This window comes from Oncorhynchus mykiss, chromosome 25 (genome assembly GCF_013265735.2).
Source record: "Oncorhynchus mykiss isolate Arlee chromosome 25, USDA_OmykA_1.1, whole genome shotgun sequence".
In the NCBI taxonomy this organism is placed as follows: domain Eukaryota; kingdom Metazoa; phylum Chordata; class Actinopteri; order Salmoniformes; family Salmonidae; genus Oncorhynchus; species Oncorhynchus mykiss.
In genome coordinates this window covers 31,086,660-31,103,014 of record NC_048589.1, presented here as the reverse complement: position 1 = coordinate 31,103,014, position 16,355 = coordinate 31,086,660, and the positions used below count along the sequence as shown (strand labels likewise).

The 16,355-nt window shown below is 42.1% G+C and overlaps 1 protein-coding gene across 1 annotated transcript; it reads left to right on the top strand.

Annotated features, from left to right (window-relative positions):
- Positions 1-13,716: 13,716 nt before the first annotated feature.
- LOC110505787 (somatostatin receptor type 1-like) lies at positions 13,717-15,655 on the top strand. Its single transcript, XM_021585222.2, has one exon. It carries the CDS (start codon positions 13,843-13,845, stop codon positions 14,944-14,946), a length of 1,104 nt encoding a protein of 367 aa, XP_021440897.1. The 5' UTR covers positions 13,717-13,842; the 3' UTR covers positions 14,947-15,655.
- The last annotated feature ends 700 nt before the right edge of the window (positions 15,656-16,355 follow it).

Here is a 16,355-nt window from a genome sequence, read left to right as displayed (position 1 = left end):
TAAGTTAAAGTATTTGATCACACTGTGTTGTTACTCTGGTGAGTAAAAACTTATGCTTCCTATATTTTTTTTAAAAGTGGTTCACTGGCAACATTATAGCTAACTGGGCATTTGACATCTTTCAAACTTCATTACCAACTAAATAAACGCTATGAAGCTGTTGTTGGTTAGGCTGACAGTGCTCCTACTTTGTAACACAGTAACAACAATCTTAACATCAACAGCTTGATCATCAATTATTGAGTAATCCCATAGAGAAGAAGCATAATTAGTGACAGAGATTTACCAATCATTTTATATTTTATAATTGCTGTTTTTTTACTCATTTTAAATGAGGTTTCATTATCACCCATTAAATTATTTCATCTTCAGTACTGTACTTTTTTTTTTTTTTTACATGTTTCACTTTCTAACACTTGGTCATGTTGATAGACACAGGGCAACATGCTGAGAAATAAGAAGATCGGAGCCACAGAAGAGCTGAAGCTGAGGGAAGAGTTAGAGGCTCTACGCAAGAGTCCCAGTGTGACTTCCTAAAAATGAATCAGCTGTTTTTCAACTCCCACGCAACGACAGCACAAATAGCCCAGCCAGCAGACTCTCCCCACACACTGGAGTCACGAGGACTGATGGAAGAGGCTACAGAGTGACTTCGGACACACCCCAAAACAAGACCTCAACAATGTCTGCAGGGTCAGACAGCCCGTTGGAGTTCCATGCAGACCTGCTACAATCTCCACCTGCCTCCTTACCACTACCAGACATCCCTTAAGGAAGTCAGAGGTGAGCAAGAGTCAAGGGATAACACATATGTAAGGAATCAGTGGAGAGAGATGTCAGCAATGCTATTGATTCAGTTCATTTGGTACTGTGTCCTCCAGAGCACAAACCTGCCTCGAAGCCGGCCATACCTCAGCTAGCAGGCACTACTAAAGTGGTGTCCATGTCCATGAGGCCACAGTCTCCTTAAAAGCCCAGGACCAGAGAGGCCAGCAACAGGGACCAGGATGTGTATATACAAGAGCAAGAAGGAGTCAGAGCAGGTGTCTATCTTGGAGAAGGAAACAGCTGAGAGGCACGTCCGGAGATCAAACTTCTTCAGCAGATGTCAGGCTCTGAGCTTGGACAGCACGGATGAGAGCAGGAACAGTGAGGACTCAGGCTCCGACCAATCCCACGGGAACGCCCCTGCGGAAGATCAAAAAAAAGAAAATTAGGAAACCGAAAGATAGGTCTACATCTACACCAAGGACTTCCACTGACAACAGCATCTGTACTGTCAAGTTCACCACAGAGCAGCTTCTTGAGGCCCGGGGGATCATAGGGACTGAGGAAGAGGGCCAGGAGGACTCAGACTCCCAGCAGAAGACCCCGAGGAGTCAGTGGCCACGGCTATGGGGCTTGGCAGAGGGAAGATGGTGGATGAGATTATTGCCTCCCAACAGATATGTCGTCTGCCTCAGACCAGATGATCAAGGGGCTGATGGGGAGAGTGCTGGGGGACCATAGAATTAATTCATTCTATTTCTATGTGGGAGACAGCTACAATGCAGACAATTAAGTGACAATAGGATAACAACAGCCTAACAATTGAGAATATGCTGAATGGTCACAAAAACTAAAGGTGACCTTCATACTTTTGGTAGAGATTAAATAAGCCCAGTGATAGTTACATAATAATAATTGTATTAGTTATTTAAAAAAGGTCTAAAATGCTCATAACAATTGCACTTTATTATTTAATGATCCGTTTTTGTTTTCAATTATGTTTTTAAAGGAAGCGAAAACAGCGCAATCAAAATCAGAGGATTCAGAACAGGAGATAGAAGATAATATTAGCCCTGTACAAACAGGTCATGGAGAGACTTCGGGCAGTGTAGTGTATTTAGATTTATCACATTTGACTTGCCTTGGCTTGTGAGATTGAAAAATAGCCTCTCAGAGCATTTTAGAAAATTTTAAGTGTTGAGCTTTCTGTTATTAAGGTTGTATAATGTTTGTATGATAGTTAAGATGTCTGTTATGCTGATTTTCCAGAGTACTCCTCAGATAACCCACAACATCCTCTGTGGAATCGTAGGACAAGAGGGAGACACCAACCCCTCCAATACCTGTTGAGTTCCCTAAAGTCACAACAGGTCTACAAGATGGCTGGCTCACTGTCTGAGATAATCAGGGGTATACAAGATGGCCGACTCACTGAGAGAGAGTCAGGGGTCTACAAGATGGGCGACTCACTGTCAGAGTGACAGACCGACAACAACAACTGCTCTATGGCCTCTGCTCTCCCACAGAAGGTACTACTTGGATTGATTTGGTTGTCATCGTTTTTAGTTCAGTAGGTGTTTTACCCTGATCAACAACTTCAACTACTATCAGTTCGGTATTTTTTTCTGTCAAAGGTGACTTATACAGATGTAATGACAGCTCGAGATGCCATAGCTCCTTCTCAGAGACCAACGAGTGTGTATTTACAAAATAAAACCATTCAAGGCCTTTCACTTGTAGCAACATGGCCCCAAAGCACCATAATACTCTTGTATTCCCTGTCTGTGTGGTTGATCATGAGAGTTGTGAGTTGTTGTTACAAACCGATTTTGAGTGTGATCATTGAGGTTAAACTACAAGTGTGTGTAACACATGGATACAACATGAAATGATGCAACACAGACCTAGCCTGTGTTAGCTTCCACCAACACAGAACTGTAGTAAAAAAATAAAATCAGGATGCTGTCATAAAATCAGGTAACCCTGTCATTGGCTAGTTATAGGTAGCCGTGACTGCTGCTTGTTTTGTAGGAAGTCGTTTCCCAACGACCTCTTCAACTCACTATCATGGTAACCATCTGCAACCTTGACTTTAATGGCTGGGGCGGGGATGGTCTTGGACGGAGGTAAACTCAGTTCCAGGGAGTCTAAGCGAAGTGACTAGGCTATCATCAAAACTCCTCCACCCCATTCTCAGAGACCCATTGACAAAGAGATTAATTATTATGCTCCCGGCCTAACACTCTCTTACGACTGCTCTCAGTCTGTCTGGTGCCTAGTGCACCCACACACTTCCTTATCACTGACTGCTTACTCACCCAAAGATACCAGATTTACTGCCTCCTATTGCAAGCCCAGAGTTGGAATTGTGCCACTCACTCCCTTTCCACTCCCTCCTATCCCCATTCATGAAACATTTTTACCAAAACAAGTGCCATTTAATTAGGTAGGGGTTTCAGAGCTTTGGTTCACTGAAAGGTTTCTGCTGGATATGGATGGGAGGCTTTATAAGGGGGCCAGGCTGCCAGCCTGCCTGTCTGCCAATGGTAGATGGATTAGAGTTTGATCGACAGCAAGTCTAAAGACAGGCAGCGCTCAGGTTGGCTCCACTCCACAGTTCTAGAATTCTCATTTCATTGAAAACAAGGTGAATGACTCTGGTTGACCTTACAGGGTTTTTGCTCCGCTCACTGAGCTGAGGCATACCTACCTACCTACCCCAGAGTTTCAGAGAGATGATTCATCCCAGGAGTGGCAGGCCGTAGTGAACATGCTATCCTCCAATAAATTGTCCAGTGTCTGTCAGGTTAGAAGCCCTAGTCAAGTGGTGGATGGAGGCCAGACCTTTCCCTCCCAACACTAAGCGGCCACACATAGAGTCGCAAGTTCAAAGAGGGATGATAAGTTATGGCAGGGATGATCTGAGCAAATACACCTCCAGCTCATCTGCTTACGCAACAGAGAATGTTTCATCTGTTGGGACAAGTCACAAGACCACTGTATTGATTGTAGAGGTTTCAAATATGTGGATTGTTGTTGAATCATTGACATTATTCAATGTAACAAACCAGTGGGGTTTTGTTTCAAAGTTACATTTCCATAATCCCTTTACCTTACATGATAATACGGTGTGTTATATGACCTGTGTCATTACAGACTAGGTACAGAAGTCAGAAATTATGTTCAATTTAGATATACAGGCAAGTAAGTATTAGCTTGGTCCTAGATGTATTTATGCTATTGCCAACTCAATTGTTGTCATTGTCAAGCCAGTGACAAGGAGGTGGATGATGACACAAACAGACTGGCTAAGTAAGCATATCACAACATTTTACTAATCACTGTTGTATTGCTCTCCCACAGTGCAGATGAATACAATACCATTCACCATCTTTGTACAACCGCAGTCAGCCAGGCCCTGCCTCTGGAGCGGACTTCCCTGGTCTGTCACACCTCCAGCCAACTCACTGCACCACCACTGTTTCACCAACAGAGGGTAGCACTACAACACATTGCTACCCAGCCTGACAGACACAGGTAAAATTAAATCTCTTCCAGGCTCTGCTTCATAGGATGTCCAAAACTTGGATGTTATAGCTAAATGTGGAATTTAAGTGATATACATATACACATATATAGTTGAAGTCGGAAGTTTACATACACTAAGTTGACTGTGCCTTTAAACAGCTTTGAACATTCCAGAAAATGTCATGACTTTAGAAGCTTCTGATAGGCTAATTGACGTGTACCTGTGGATGTATTTCAAGGCCTACCTTCAAACTCAGTGCCTCTTTGCCTGATATCATGGGAAAATCAAAATAAATCAGCCAAGACCTCAGAAAAAAATTGTAGACCTCCAGAAGTCTGGTTCATCCTTGGGAGCAATTTCCAAACTCCTGAATGTACCACGTTCATCTGTACAAACAATAGTACGCAAGTATAAACAACATTGGACCACGCAGTCGTCATACCGCTCAGGAAGGGGGCGCGTTCTGTCTCCTAGAGATGAACGTACTTTGGTGCGAAAAGTGCAAATCAATCCCAGAACAATAGCAAAGGACCCTGTGAAGATGCTGGAGGAAACAGGTACAAAAGTATCTATGTCCACAGTAAAATGAGTCCTATATCGACATAACCTGAACGGCCGCTCAGCAAGGAAGAAGCCACTGCTCCAAAACCGCCAACGAAAATCCAGACCACGGTTTGCAACTGCACATGGGGACAAATGTCTTCTGGTCTAATGAAACAAAATAGAACTGTTGGTCATAATGACCATCGTTATGTTTGGAGGAAAAAGGGGGAGGCTTGCAAGACGGACACCATCCCAACCGTGATGCTCGGGGGTGGCAGCATCATGTTGTGGGGGTGCTTTGCTGCAGGAGGGACTGGTGCACTTCACAAAATAGATGGCATCATGAGGCAGGGAAATAGTGGATATATTGAAGCAACATCTGAAGACATCAATCAGGAAGTTAAAGCTCAGGTCTTCCAAATGGACAATGACCCCAAGCATACTTCCAAAGTTGTGGCAAAATGGCTTAAGGACAACAAAGTCAAGGTATTGGAGTGGTCATCAAAGCCCTGACCTCAATCCTATAGAAAATTTGTGGGCAGAACTAAATTCACCCAACTTATTGTGGGAATCTTGTGGAAGGCTACCCGAAACGTTTGACCCAAGTTAAACAATTTAAAGACAATGCTACCAAATACTAATTGAGTATGTGTAAACTTCTGACCCACTTGGAATATGATGAAAGAAATAAAAGCTGAAATAAATCATTCTTTCTAGTATTATCCTTACATTTCACATTCTTAAAATAAAGTGGTGATCCTAACTGACCGAAGACAGGGAATTTTTACTAGGATTAAGTGTCGGGAATTGTGAAAAACTGCATGTTAACTTCCGACTTCAACTGTGTGTGTGTGTGTGTGTATATATTCTGTATTAAAATGTGGTCATCTTCTCCACTTTCTCTCCCACTACCCTCTTTACTTGACTTCATATATACAAATACAAACTTTGCATGTCAGGAGTATCATTACAACATGTAAAAAAAGATACCTTTAATCTCTTTGCAGTATAGGTAATGAAGGCGTGCCCTGTGTGGATGTGACTGAGTCTGATGTAAAGGACTGTGGGACCCCTCCCCTGGACTCAGCCAGCCTGGCTGACTGGCAAAAGATCACTGGATATTACGTAGAGAAGCCCAGGATGATGCTTAATGGACAGGCGGGGGAGGAGAATGTTAATGCACCTAAATTAATTCAACTTTTTTCCCAAAATAATTATCCACTAGGTGGCACCAAATACATTTGCAACTCATTAGATTCAGCAGGTTGCTTGAAAGATGCTGCTATAACGTAAGGCACAATTATACATTCACTGAACACTAACTACTCAGTGTTGAATGTCTCAATATATTGTTTTGCTTGTTTTAAAGGAGTCATTTAATTGGTTTAAATTAGTTCCCTCAACTTCCCTGTCCTAAAGTGTGTTTCTCATCTGTGTTCCAACGAGCTGAAGATATTCTGGCACCCAGTGCCTCCCAAGTTCAGCTGCTTTCATGCCTTCGTCAAACACAAACTCTTTCCAGGTAGTGTAGTACTGAGCCAAGTACCAGGTAGTGTAGTACTGAGCCAAGTACCAGGTAGTGTAGTACTGAGCCAAGTACCAGGTAGTGTAGTACTGAGCCAAGTACCAGGTAGTGTAGTACTGAGCCAAGTACTAGGTATTGTAGTACTGAGCCAAGTACCAGGTAGTGTAGTACTGAGCCAAGTTCCAGGTGGTGTGGTACTGAGCCTAGTTCCAGGTGGTGTGGTACTGAGCCAAGTTCCAGGTGGTGTGGTACTGAGCCAAGTTCCAGGTGGTGTGGTACTGAGCCAAGTACAAGGTAGTGTGGTACTGAGCCAAGTACCAGGTAGTGTGGTACTGAGCCAAGTACAAGGTAGTGTGGTACTGAGCCAAGTACCAGGTAGTGTAGTTCTGAGCCAAGTACTAGGTAGTGTAGTTCTGAGCCAAGTACTAGGTAGTGTAGTACTGAGCCAAGTACTAGGTAGTGTAGTACTGAGCCAAGTACTAGGTAGTGTAGTACTGAGCCAAGTTCCAGGTAGTGTAGTACTGCGCCAAGTTCCAGGTAGTGTAGTACTGAGCCAAGTTCCAGGTAGTGTAGTACTGAGCCAAGTTCCAGATAGTGTAGTACTGAGCCAATTACTAGGTAGTGTAGTACTGAGACAAGTTCCAGGTAGTGTTGTACTGAGCCAATTACTAGGTAGTGTAGTACTGAGCCTCTGATGTTTACAGATGGACAGGCTACTTCCCTGCCAGACACAGTCAGTCCACTGGAACAGTTACAGGCAGACTTAACTTCAGAAATCTCCATCTGTTCAGTGTTTTAGTTGAGATGTGATGGGGAACATTGGCGATGCTCTTTGATCATTACATTACAATATGCCTTACTACTCTGACAGTTAGATGACATTTACAAGGACAAATTGATCATGCAGTTTTAACCTGGTGAAATAGAATATTTTTGAATATCAAATATCTTTGATATATCTGAAATATAGCTTTGAGTCCTAAAAATGGCAAATTGCAATTTAACCAGTTAACCATACCTCACCAATGTGATCTCACTCTGTATATCCTACTGCTGTGTTTCTATGGTGTTTTTTACTTAGGCAATCCGGAATGACAAGGGAGGATCTGCAGGACCTGAAGGAATCAGCCTGTGACCTGACAGAGATGGAGCCAACCAACTCATTGGTCAGTGTGGTGTTCAGTACCCCCCCTACCCAAATGTAAATGTTATGTAATTCCCAACGCTGACCCCCCATTTCAGACTATAAATATCTTTAATTAAAATGTATGCGGACTTGATAAGTAGTAGCAATATTATCTTACAGTAACCCACACAATCTGAGCTTTTTAGGATATTATTGTATGTTCCATTGTGTGCTGAACTGAAGTGTTATGTTATGCAGTACTGTGAGCACTACAGATATACAGTGTTCTATTTAATTGTGTGCCACCAGTGCTCAACAATGACAGCCATGAGAACCTGAGTGCCTTCCTGGGGCCTGCTCTACACTGAGAAACGGCAGTGGCAACAAGCCATGTCCGACTTTGAAGCGGGATCAAACTCGACAGGTAATACCACTGGGCCTCTTGCTGTGACAGAGTCTGGATCCTTTCTTCTGAAAAGAGCAACGGGGCTTTGAGTGAGAGAGGGGAGAGAGACAGAAAGAGAGGGAGGGGGTGTTGGCACGAATAAGAGTTCCACGTTGTATAAGAATGTTTAGAACTAGAATCTTGCTCGAAGTGTAATGACTGGTAATGAGAATGTTGTAGAATACCCTGGAGATGGAGATTGAGAAATGACATTTTGTTCAATGTTTTTCTCTCTTTATAATGATTTCTTGTTTCTCTCATGTCTGTAGCGCTGGCCCCAGTGAACCTGGCTTGCTGAAGGTTGGGAAAATATCTGCAGTGGTTGGTGGATACCCACATTTTACCAGCCCCTCCTATTTTGTTCCAGGCCCATTTCTCTTCTATGCTGTACCCCACCCCGCTTTCACCTCTAGCATTCAGATTGTTTCTTCTAGAGCTGAAACACACACTAAAATAAATATTAATGTACCAGCCAATGCCAAAATCTACCAGCATTTGGCAAGTGGCTGGTGTTCATTTCCCACCCGCTGAAGATGGGTCAGAATTATGTAGCCATCAGAATGTTCAGCAATGCCTTAAGGATGGACCCCACATACATCAGAGGATACAGGTAGCCTAGTGGTTAGAGCATTGGGTCAGTAACCGAAAGGTTGGTGGATTGAATCCCCGAGCTGTCGTTCTGCCCCTGAACAAGGCAGTTAACCCACTGTTTCTAGGCCGTCACTGTAAATAAGAATTTGTTCTTAAGTTCTTAACTGACTTGCCTAGTTAAATAAAGGTAAAATGTTAAATAAGAAATACATCTGCCGGACCCAAGCCCATCGCAATGTAAACACGATCATGCCACCATGTTTTTTGATCTATAAACTTGAGCTTACTGTAAGTCTATAGAAGTGACTTCAACCATAATTTTAGAGTACAGTAACAGTACTATGTATTGCCAGTTCGACATGCTCTCTCTGTTCCAGAGGACAGTATCTGAGAGACATGGAACAATTTGACCTGACCACGTTTTGTATTAAATACGCTGCTAAGATGAACGAAGGTACAAATATTCTATGCATAAAGGAAGCACAATATGAGCTCTGACAAGCCATTGCTATCTCTCAGACAGACGCTATATGGCGGAACTCACTGTGTCCAAAATGATATCCTAATCCCTACATAGTGCACTACTTTTGATCAGAGCCCATAGGGCTCTAGTCAAAAGTAATGCACTACAGTATATAGTGAATAGGGGGCCATTTAGGACTCAACAACTGTCTTATCAAACAGACTGTGATATTTATATTGGCCCTTCCCCACCACCAGCTCTAGGGTCATTTCCTATCCAGCAGGCTGCAGTCCAGTCTTTCCTGGGGAATGATGCCAAAGCCATTGCCTGTCTAGAGGCAGCCACCAACAACCGACCCTCACCTCCTATCTTCATTCTGCTGGGCAAGACTCAGATGAAGGCAAGCATGGTCATAGTATGTTGTTGCTATGTTATGGGTTACCATACCTTGACATGTTTCATCCATTAACTCAGGGTTTCCCAAACTCGGGCCTGGGTGCACGTTTTGGTTTTGGCCCTAGCACTTAACAACTGATTCAAATAATCAAAGCTTGATGATGAGTTGGTTATGTGAATCAGCTGTGTAGTGCTAGGGGAAAAAACAAAAAGGTGCACCCAGGGAGGCCCCCATTATCCAAGTCACACTTAACTTTTTTCCTACTAGCGGCGACTTTGCCGACAGCTACTTTAGTGAAGAAAAAATGTACTTGCTCTATGACTGAGATGTGGTTGTCCCACCTAGCTGTATTAATATGAATGCACTAACTGTAAGTTGCTCTGGATAAGAGCGTCTGCTAAAATACCAAAATGTAAATTGATTTTTCTATCATATCCTCTCTTCTGCGTTTAACTTGGTTGTCGAGTGTCCACTTTTGTTTTCAGTGCGCCCACTGTATGTTTTATTTCAGCCACATCTTCGCCCACTTTGGCAATTTTCTCTTCAAGATTTTTGTTCATTTTGCAAATCTCCTTTAGAACTGGGTCATCAGGATGTTCTTCTCTGCCATTTTCCTTGCTAGCAGCAGGTGCAGGTAGAGACGACATTTGTGTTTTTCATCAAAAGTGTCTGCTTTTGGGCATTTCTAAGTAATTTTCCATGTAACCGATATCTTGGACAATTAGTTAAAATGTGTAACTAGGAGTTGAATAATGAGTAAAAATGGGGTTGGAGCTACACAGACTTTAGTTAGCTGCTGATCGTCACCGGAAGCAGGTGATTGGCCATCCTTGATATACACAGGAAACTGTTGAACATGAAAAACCCAGCAGCGTTGCAGTTCTTGACATAACCCAGTTTTCCTGGCACCTATTACCATACCCCGTTCAAAGGTATATTTTGTCTTGCCCATTCACCCTCAATGGCACACATACACAATCCATGTCTTAAGGTTAAAATCCTTCTTTAATGTCTCCTCGCCTTCATCTACACTGATTGAAGTGGATTTAAAAAGCGACATCAATAAGGGATCATAGCTTTCAACTGGTCAGTCTGTCATGGAAAAAGCCTGTATACACTGGGTGGAGGCTACTGCATACATGAACAAGGCAATGGCCATGGGCCAATAAGTGTCATTTTGTAAATGTCGGCTCACAATGACAAGACGCATCATTCACTGAAGTTGTGTCAAATTCTGGCCAGCACTGTTTGAGATATCACATGTGACTAACATACAAACCACAGTCCCCTTGCAGGAGTGTCACTACAAACATTTACGTGAGAGGAAAACAAAAAGTGCACATGCATGAGTGGGAAACAGTCAAGAGTAAAATTAAAGCAATCAATCCAGCGAGATTTAAGTGACAAGTGGATTTTGTACCCAAATAAATGGCTGAAAAGGAGAGATCCTCAGGTGGGCGGGGCATGCAAGTTGCTACTCAATGTGTTCACTGTTCAGTAGTTTCTCAGTCCACTGTGCGCCAGGTATTATACAGAGATTTGTCATAATACAGAGATTTGTCATAAGTTACAAGGTCAGATGGTTGTATTGTAAACTTTTTTGTAATAAGTAGTTTGTGTTTAGGCCTGTTAAGTCAACCTGTCTCAAGGATATGTGGTTCAGTGCATTCTATTGTTGCGTTGTAGGCAATGTGGTAATGAATCAAACCCAAAACACTGCCATTGCAGAATCCATGCTCCAAACCCAGAACTCTGCCATTGCAGGCTCCAGGCTCCAGCCAATGAGCCTGATTTCCCTAATGACTTGTGATTGGCCTGCCAGATTAGATTCACCAATTGTGGCCAAGGATTTTAATTAAATATGGGTGATGAATGTGTGACCCTGCAGGCCGGGTGCTATGACAGACGCCTTGTTGTTCTGTCAGCAGGGCTGCTATGTTTCATACACTGCTGTTGGGTCTCTGTCTGATACCAATATTTTGTACATTTATTGTAATTCAGTTCCACTAATTTAATTAATGTGTTTTTAGGTGCTTTTTCAGACTTGATTGTATTGATGAGTGGGATTGCATGGAACTGAATCATATTTAATTTCATTGTTTTAGACAAGCCCATAGACCAAGCCCATTCAATTCATACGGTGAATGTGGAGAATAAGTGTTATGACTAAAAACATAGTTAGCTATGAATAGACAGCCTCAAACTGTCTGGTCTTGGTTTTATTCTGTGTGTATGTCTGTTCTCCTCCAGCCCAACGATGCCCTGGTCTACAAGCGGTGGAGGACTACAGAACAGAAGGTGAACTCCAAGAGGCACCTGAGGATTGAGATGAGCCATCCCCATAGTAGTGGTACTGTACCGTCTGTCTCCATATGATGCTACTCAAATCAAAAAAAAATGTATTAAGTACTTGATGTGTTTAGGTCTGTTAAATCACTCAACCAGTAGGTCTGAACCTGACATGATGGTTGACAGTAAAGATATTGTCAATCAAAATGATTACTTTGTGCATAGGAATCTTTATTGTGTTATGCGTTTAAAGTAACTTTCATGACATTGCATCTGAGTGTTTCAAGAGTCATGTGCAATCAGATCTTAAGTGCATTTACTGTAGTTATTTTGAAAAAAAGATTTTTGTGCCAAGTTCAAGATCTACCTTCATGAATCCTCATTGAGTCATTGGAAACAGCTTGCAGTTCCCAACAAACAAAGATTTTATTTATTTGGCTTTGGAGCTCTTTCCCAGTGAAATAACTGGTTTCCTTCTTGCCCATCCAAATCAGCTGAGTCAGTCTTTATAAAACAGGAGCTAGAGAGATGAGTGGGAGGCCTATGGAGTATGAAAAACACCTGCCAAATGAACCGGCGTGCATCCAGGAGGGAGATAGGAGTGTGAACACAACCATCTGTTCCACTCACATACTGAGTGTGTGTGTGTGTTGCTTGTTGCATTTCAAGGATAATCATTCTCTCAAAACAAATCTAGCAAAAATGATATGGCTGACCCAGCTGAATGCAGTGTTTCTTGAGGAGATTCTTCTGTTTTCCAATCCACCATTGTTTGTTGCATTCTAATGGAACATGTTTATTTTACTTCAATATGAGCCCTTAGAATTATACAATTAAGTCAAAGGCCTCTCTCTCGAGCTGAGGAAATCTAAAAATGTTTTAGTTATTGCTCACCAAACACTACTTATGTTTAATTGAGTCTGTTTACTGCCCACTGGGCACAGACCTCAGTTCCTCATTTTGATTGACTTTTGATTGAGTTAAACATGAATTCAACGTGAAAACAACAATTGAACCATATCATTGGATTTAGATTAAAAGTTTGGTGAAAAAAAGCATACCAGTTTGTGCCCAGTGGGTGGAATCTAATGTAATTTCGTCAGTTCTGATAGATTAAAAGTCAAGTTGTCACATAAGACCCAGAAACTGCTCTCCTATCCAACTTTGTCAACACAGATATTGCATTTGTCTTTCCTCATGAAACTGTATTTACTTACTTACTTACTTAGATTTTCAGTCTCTAGAGCAGGGAGTGTCGCAAGTACTGCACGATTTTGCACCAGCTAGGGACCATACCTGAACCACTGAGTTAATTAATCAGTTCAGTTATTGACTAATTTCAACACACCTGGTCTTTCAGGTCGGTTTTAATCAAAAACATGAAGCGCATGCAGCACTACAGGATCAGGATTTCCTACGCCGGCTCTAGAGTGAATATATATGTTTTTGTACCAGGGGGCCATACTGTGATTTGAATATGACGATTGACTTTATTGATTAAACATAAATTAAAAAATATCACTGGGACTTATTTGAAATCCTCAGTGACATTCCCCCCTGATGTGGAAATGATTTGTGATTGTGTCGTCTGTAATAATTATAGTTGGTATGACAGCTCACTTATTTCAAAGTAAATACGATCTCTGTGCTCTGTTGCCTACACATGCCAGGTATGCTTTTTGATTGTCATTTTTATTAAATTAAAGATGACAATTTATGCAATTTATGCAGTTGTATTAGTCTCGTAAATGTCCAATAGTGTTGACTGCGTTTTAATTTAATTGTAAAATTGCTGATACGACGAGAACTTGTGGAAACTTTTAACTATTGTGCGTCGTCATCAAAAGACAAGGCTCTGCAGCAATTTACCAATCAATCAGTTGAAATTGAATGTGTGTTTTGACGTTCAACGACATTTCTATTTCAGATTACAGTAGTGTATATCGATTAGGACCTAGCCTAGTCCCCACCGCAACGTCATTTTACAACGTCTGAAGCTGCGTGTCTCAAATGACTACAGCATTCGTAGATATCCATGGTCCTGAAACGCAACGTCTGCGCGCTGTACCATAGATCAACTGCCGTGAGGAGATGGGTTCTCTGGACAGTACTGTTTGAGAAGGGTTATTTAAGATATACTTTTTTGTTTTAGAAAAAACTGCCAAAATGCTCAACAGCTCTATCAGGAATCTAACACTGGAGGACGTTTTTTTCCTAATTAACAACTCGTCTGGGAACGGAACGTACAACGAGTCTCACGGCAGCGCTATCCTCATCTCCTTCATTTACTCGGTTGTCTGTTTGGTCGGACTGTGCGGGAACTCTATGGTTATCTATGTCATTTTCAGATATGCCAAAATGAAAACGGCAACAAATATTTATATTCTAAATTTAGCCATCGCGGACGAGTTACTTATGCTGAGTGTCCCCTTCCTGGTGACATCTTCACTCCTTCACCACTGGCCTTTCGGCTCCCTTCTCTGCCGACTTGTTCTAAGTGTTGATGCTATTAATATGTTTACGAGTATTTACTGCCTAACTGTACTTAGCATAGACCGATATATTGCGGTTGTACACCCCATCAAAGCCTCCCGGTACCGGAGGCCCACAATAGCTAAAATAGTCAACTTTGGGGTTTGGATGTTTTCTATCCTGGTCATTTTGCCCATTATTATATTTTCCACGACCGTTCCAAACTTGGACGGTTCGCTCGCTTGCAACATTCAGATGCCAGAGCCAGTGAACCAGTGGATGGCTGTGTTTGTGATTTATGCCTTTCTCATGGGCTTTCTGTTCCCAGTCATTGCTATCTGTATGTGTTACATCCTCATCATCGCCAAGATGAGAGTGGTGGCAATGAAGGCAGGCTGGCAGCAGCGTAAGAAATCGGAGAGAAAGATCACTCTGATGGTGTTGATGGTGGTGACCGTGTTTGTCATCTGTTGGATGCCCTTTCACATTGTACAGCTCGTTAATGTCTTCGTGAAGCACCATAACGCGACATTCATGCAACTCGCAGTGATTTTGGGGTACGCAAACAGCTGCGCCAACCCTATACTGTATGGATTTTTATCAGACAATTTCAAACGTTCGTTCCAAAGAATTTTGTGCCTGCGGTGGATGGACAATGCAACGGAGGAACCAATAGATTACTATGCCACCGCTTTGAAAAGTCGTGGTTACAGTGCGGATGAATTTCAACCAGACAACATGGAATGTGACAGCACTTATAGAAATGGAATCTGCACTTCGAGGACAACGACACTGTAACCTAGCATATGGACATAAAGTGATGAAGCGATATGAACAAAATCATAAATGTGACCACTGAGTGTTTTGCTCATTAGGCCTACTAGGCTGTTACTTCGGTATTTATTAGTTTTGTTTACTTGCAACTATTTATATGAACTAAATTAAAAGGTTGACCAATCAGAATGTCTTATCGAATCATTGCAATATGGATTCAGGTGGCACTGTGCGTAAAAGTCCTCCAATTATGACAAGTAGCCTTACAGAGCAGAAACAGACTGGCACTACTAGAGCCTGCCGGTGTGCAGTGTAGTTATACCATTTCCAATGTGTGAGCCAGAGTGTGGACTCGAGTCATAAGACTTGGACTCGAGTCTGACTTGAGTCACACATCTGATCACCTGAGACTCGACTTGATAGAAAATAAAATAACTCGAGACTTGACTCGAAACGCACACTCGGCACTCTCTCTGATTGGACCAACTGTCAATCAACACAGGTTGGATGAGCTGGCGCAGTGAGAACATTTTCGGGGGTCGCTTGTGAAAGCTGAATGGGAAAATATGAATATTTTTTCATACATATTTTAATAGGCTACATGTAGCCTGCCAGTTTAATTTTATAACAATGCCTTTGCTTATTCGATCTGGTCACTAACATGATAGGCCTACAGCATTGCAACAAATGGTTGTTTCTAAAACATTCTAAACTATGCTTCAGAACCACAAAGTTGTGCATCTTGACTGTTGACCAGTCATTACCATTGGCGCGCAAAGATGGGCTCACACATCCAGATTAGTGACCAGAAATCGCTTGTTTAATTTTCCCCGGTTTTGCTAGGCAAAAATAGAGCAGCCTGCCTAAATTAATATTATCCAGTGGAGATGCGTCATTCATGGCAGGTGGGGCAGAGCTCCATCTGTTTTGAGCCCCACCTGTTTAGAAAAAATATGTGTGACATATCCGTCTGTAAACAATGTAAAAAAAAAAATTGCATTAATAAAGCCACATACAAACATGGTCTCTTTTTTGCTTTCTTGAGTAAAGCAGCTCCAAAATGAATGTGTTTCAGCCTAGCTCAGTGCTTTTTGTGATGGTGGGTCAGCCAGCGGAAAATATGGAGAGTAGGGGTTGGTAATGTTCTCTAGTTGCGCCATGATTGGCTCATTATTCTGTCACTCATGGGGACACTACCTCACCACAAAATCTATGGGTCGAGCTCGAAAATTCAAGCCTGCCATAGACTTACATTAGAAGTGCCCATCCAAGAAGGCTCAAGGTCATTGGCCACAGATAAAATGACATCAAATCATGTCATATCTACCTTAGCTTTGATTGGATTTATCATGTCAACTTCATACTTTCAACATCTTAGCTATCAGGCTAGACAAGCAATCATCATCATGCATCAAGTCAACAATCTACTGGGA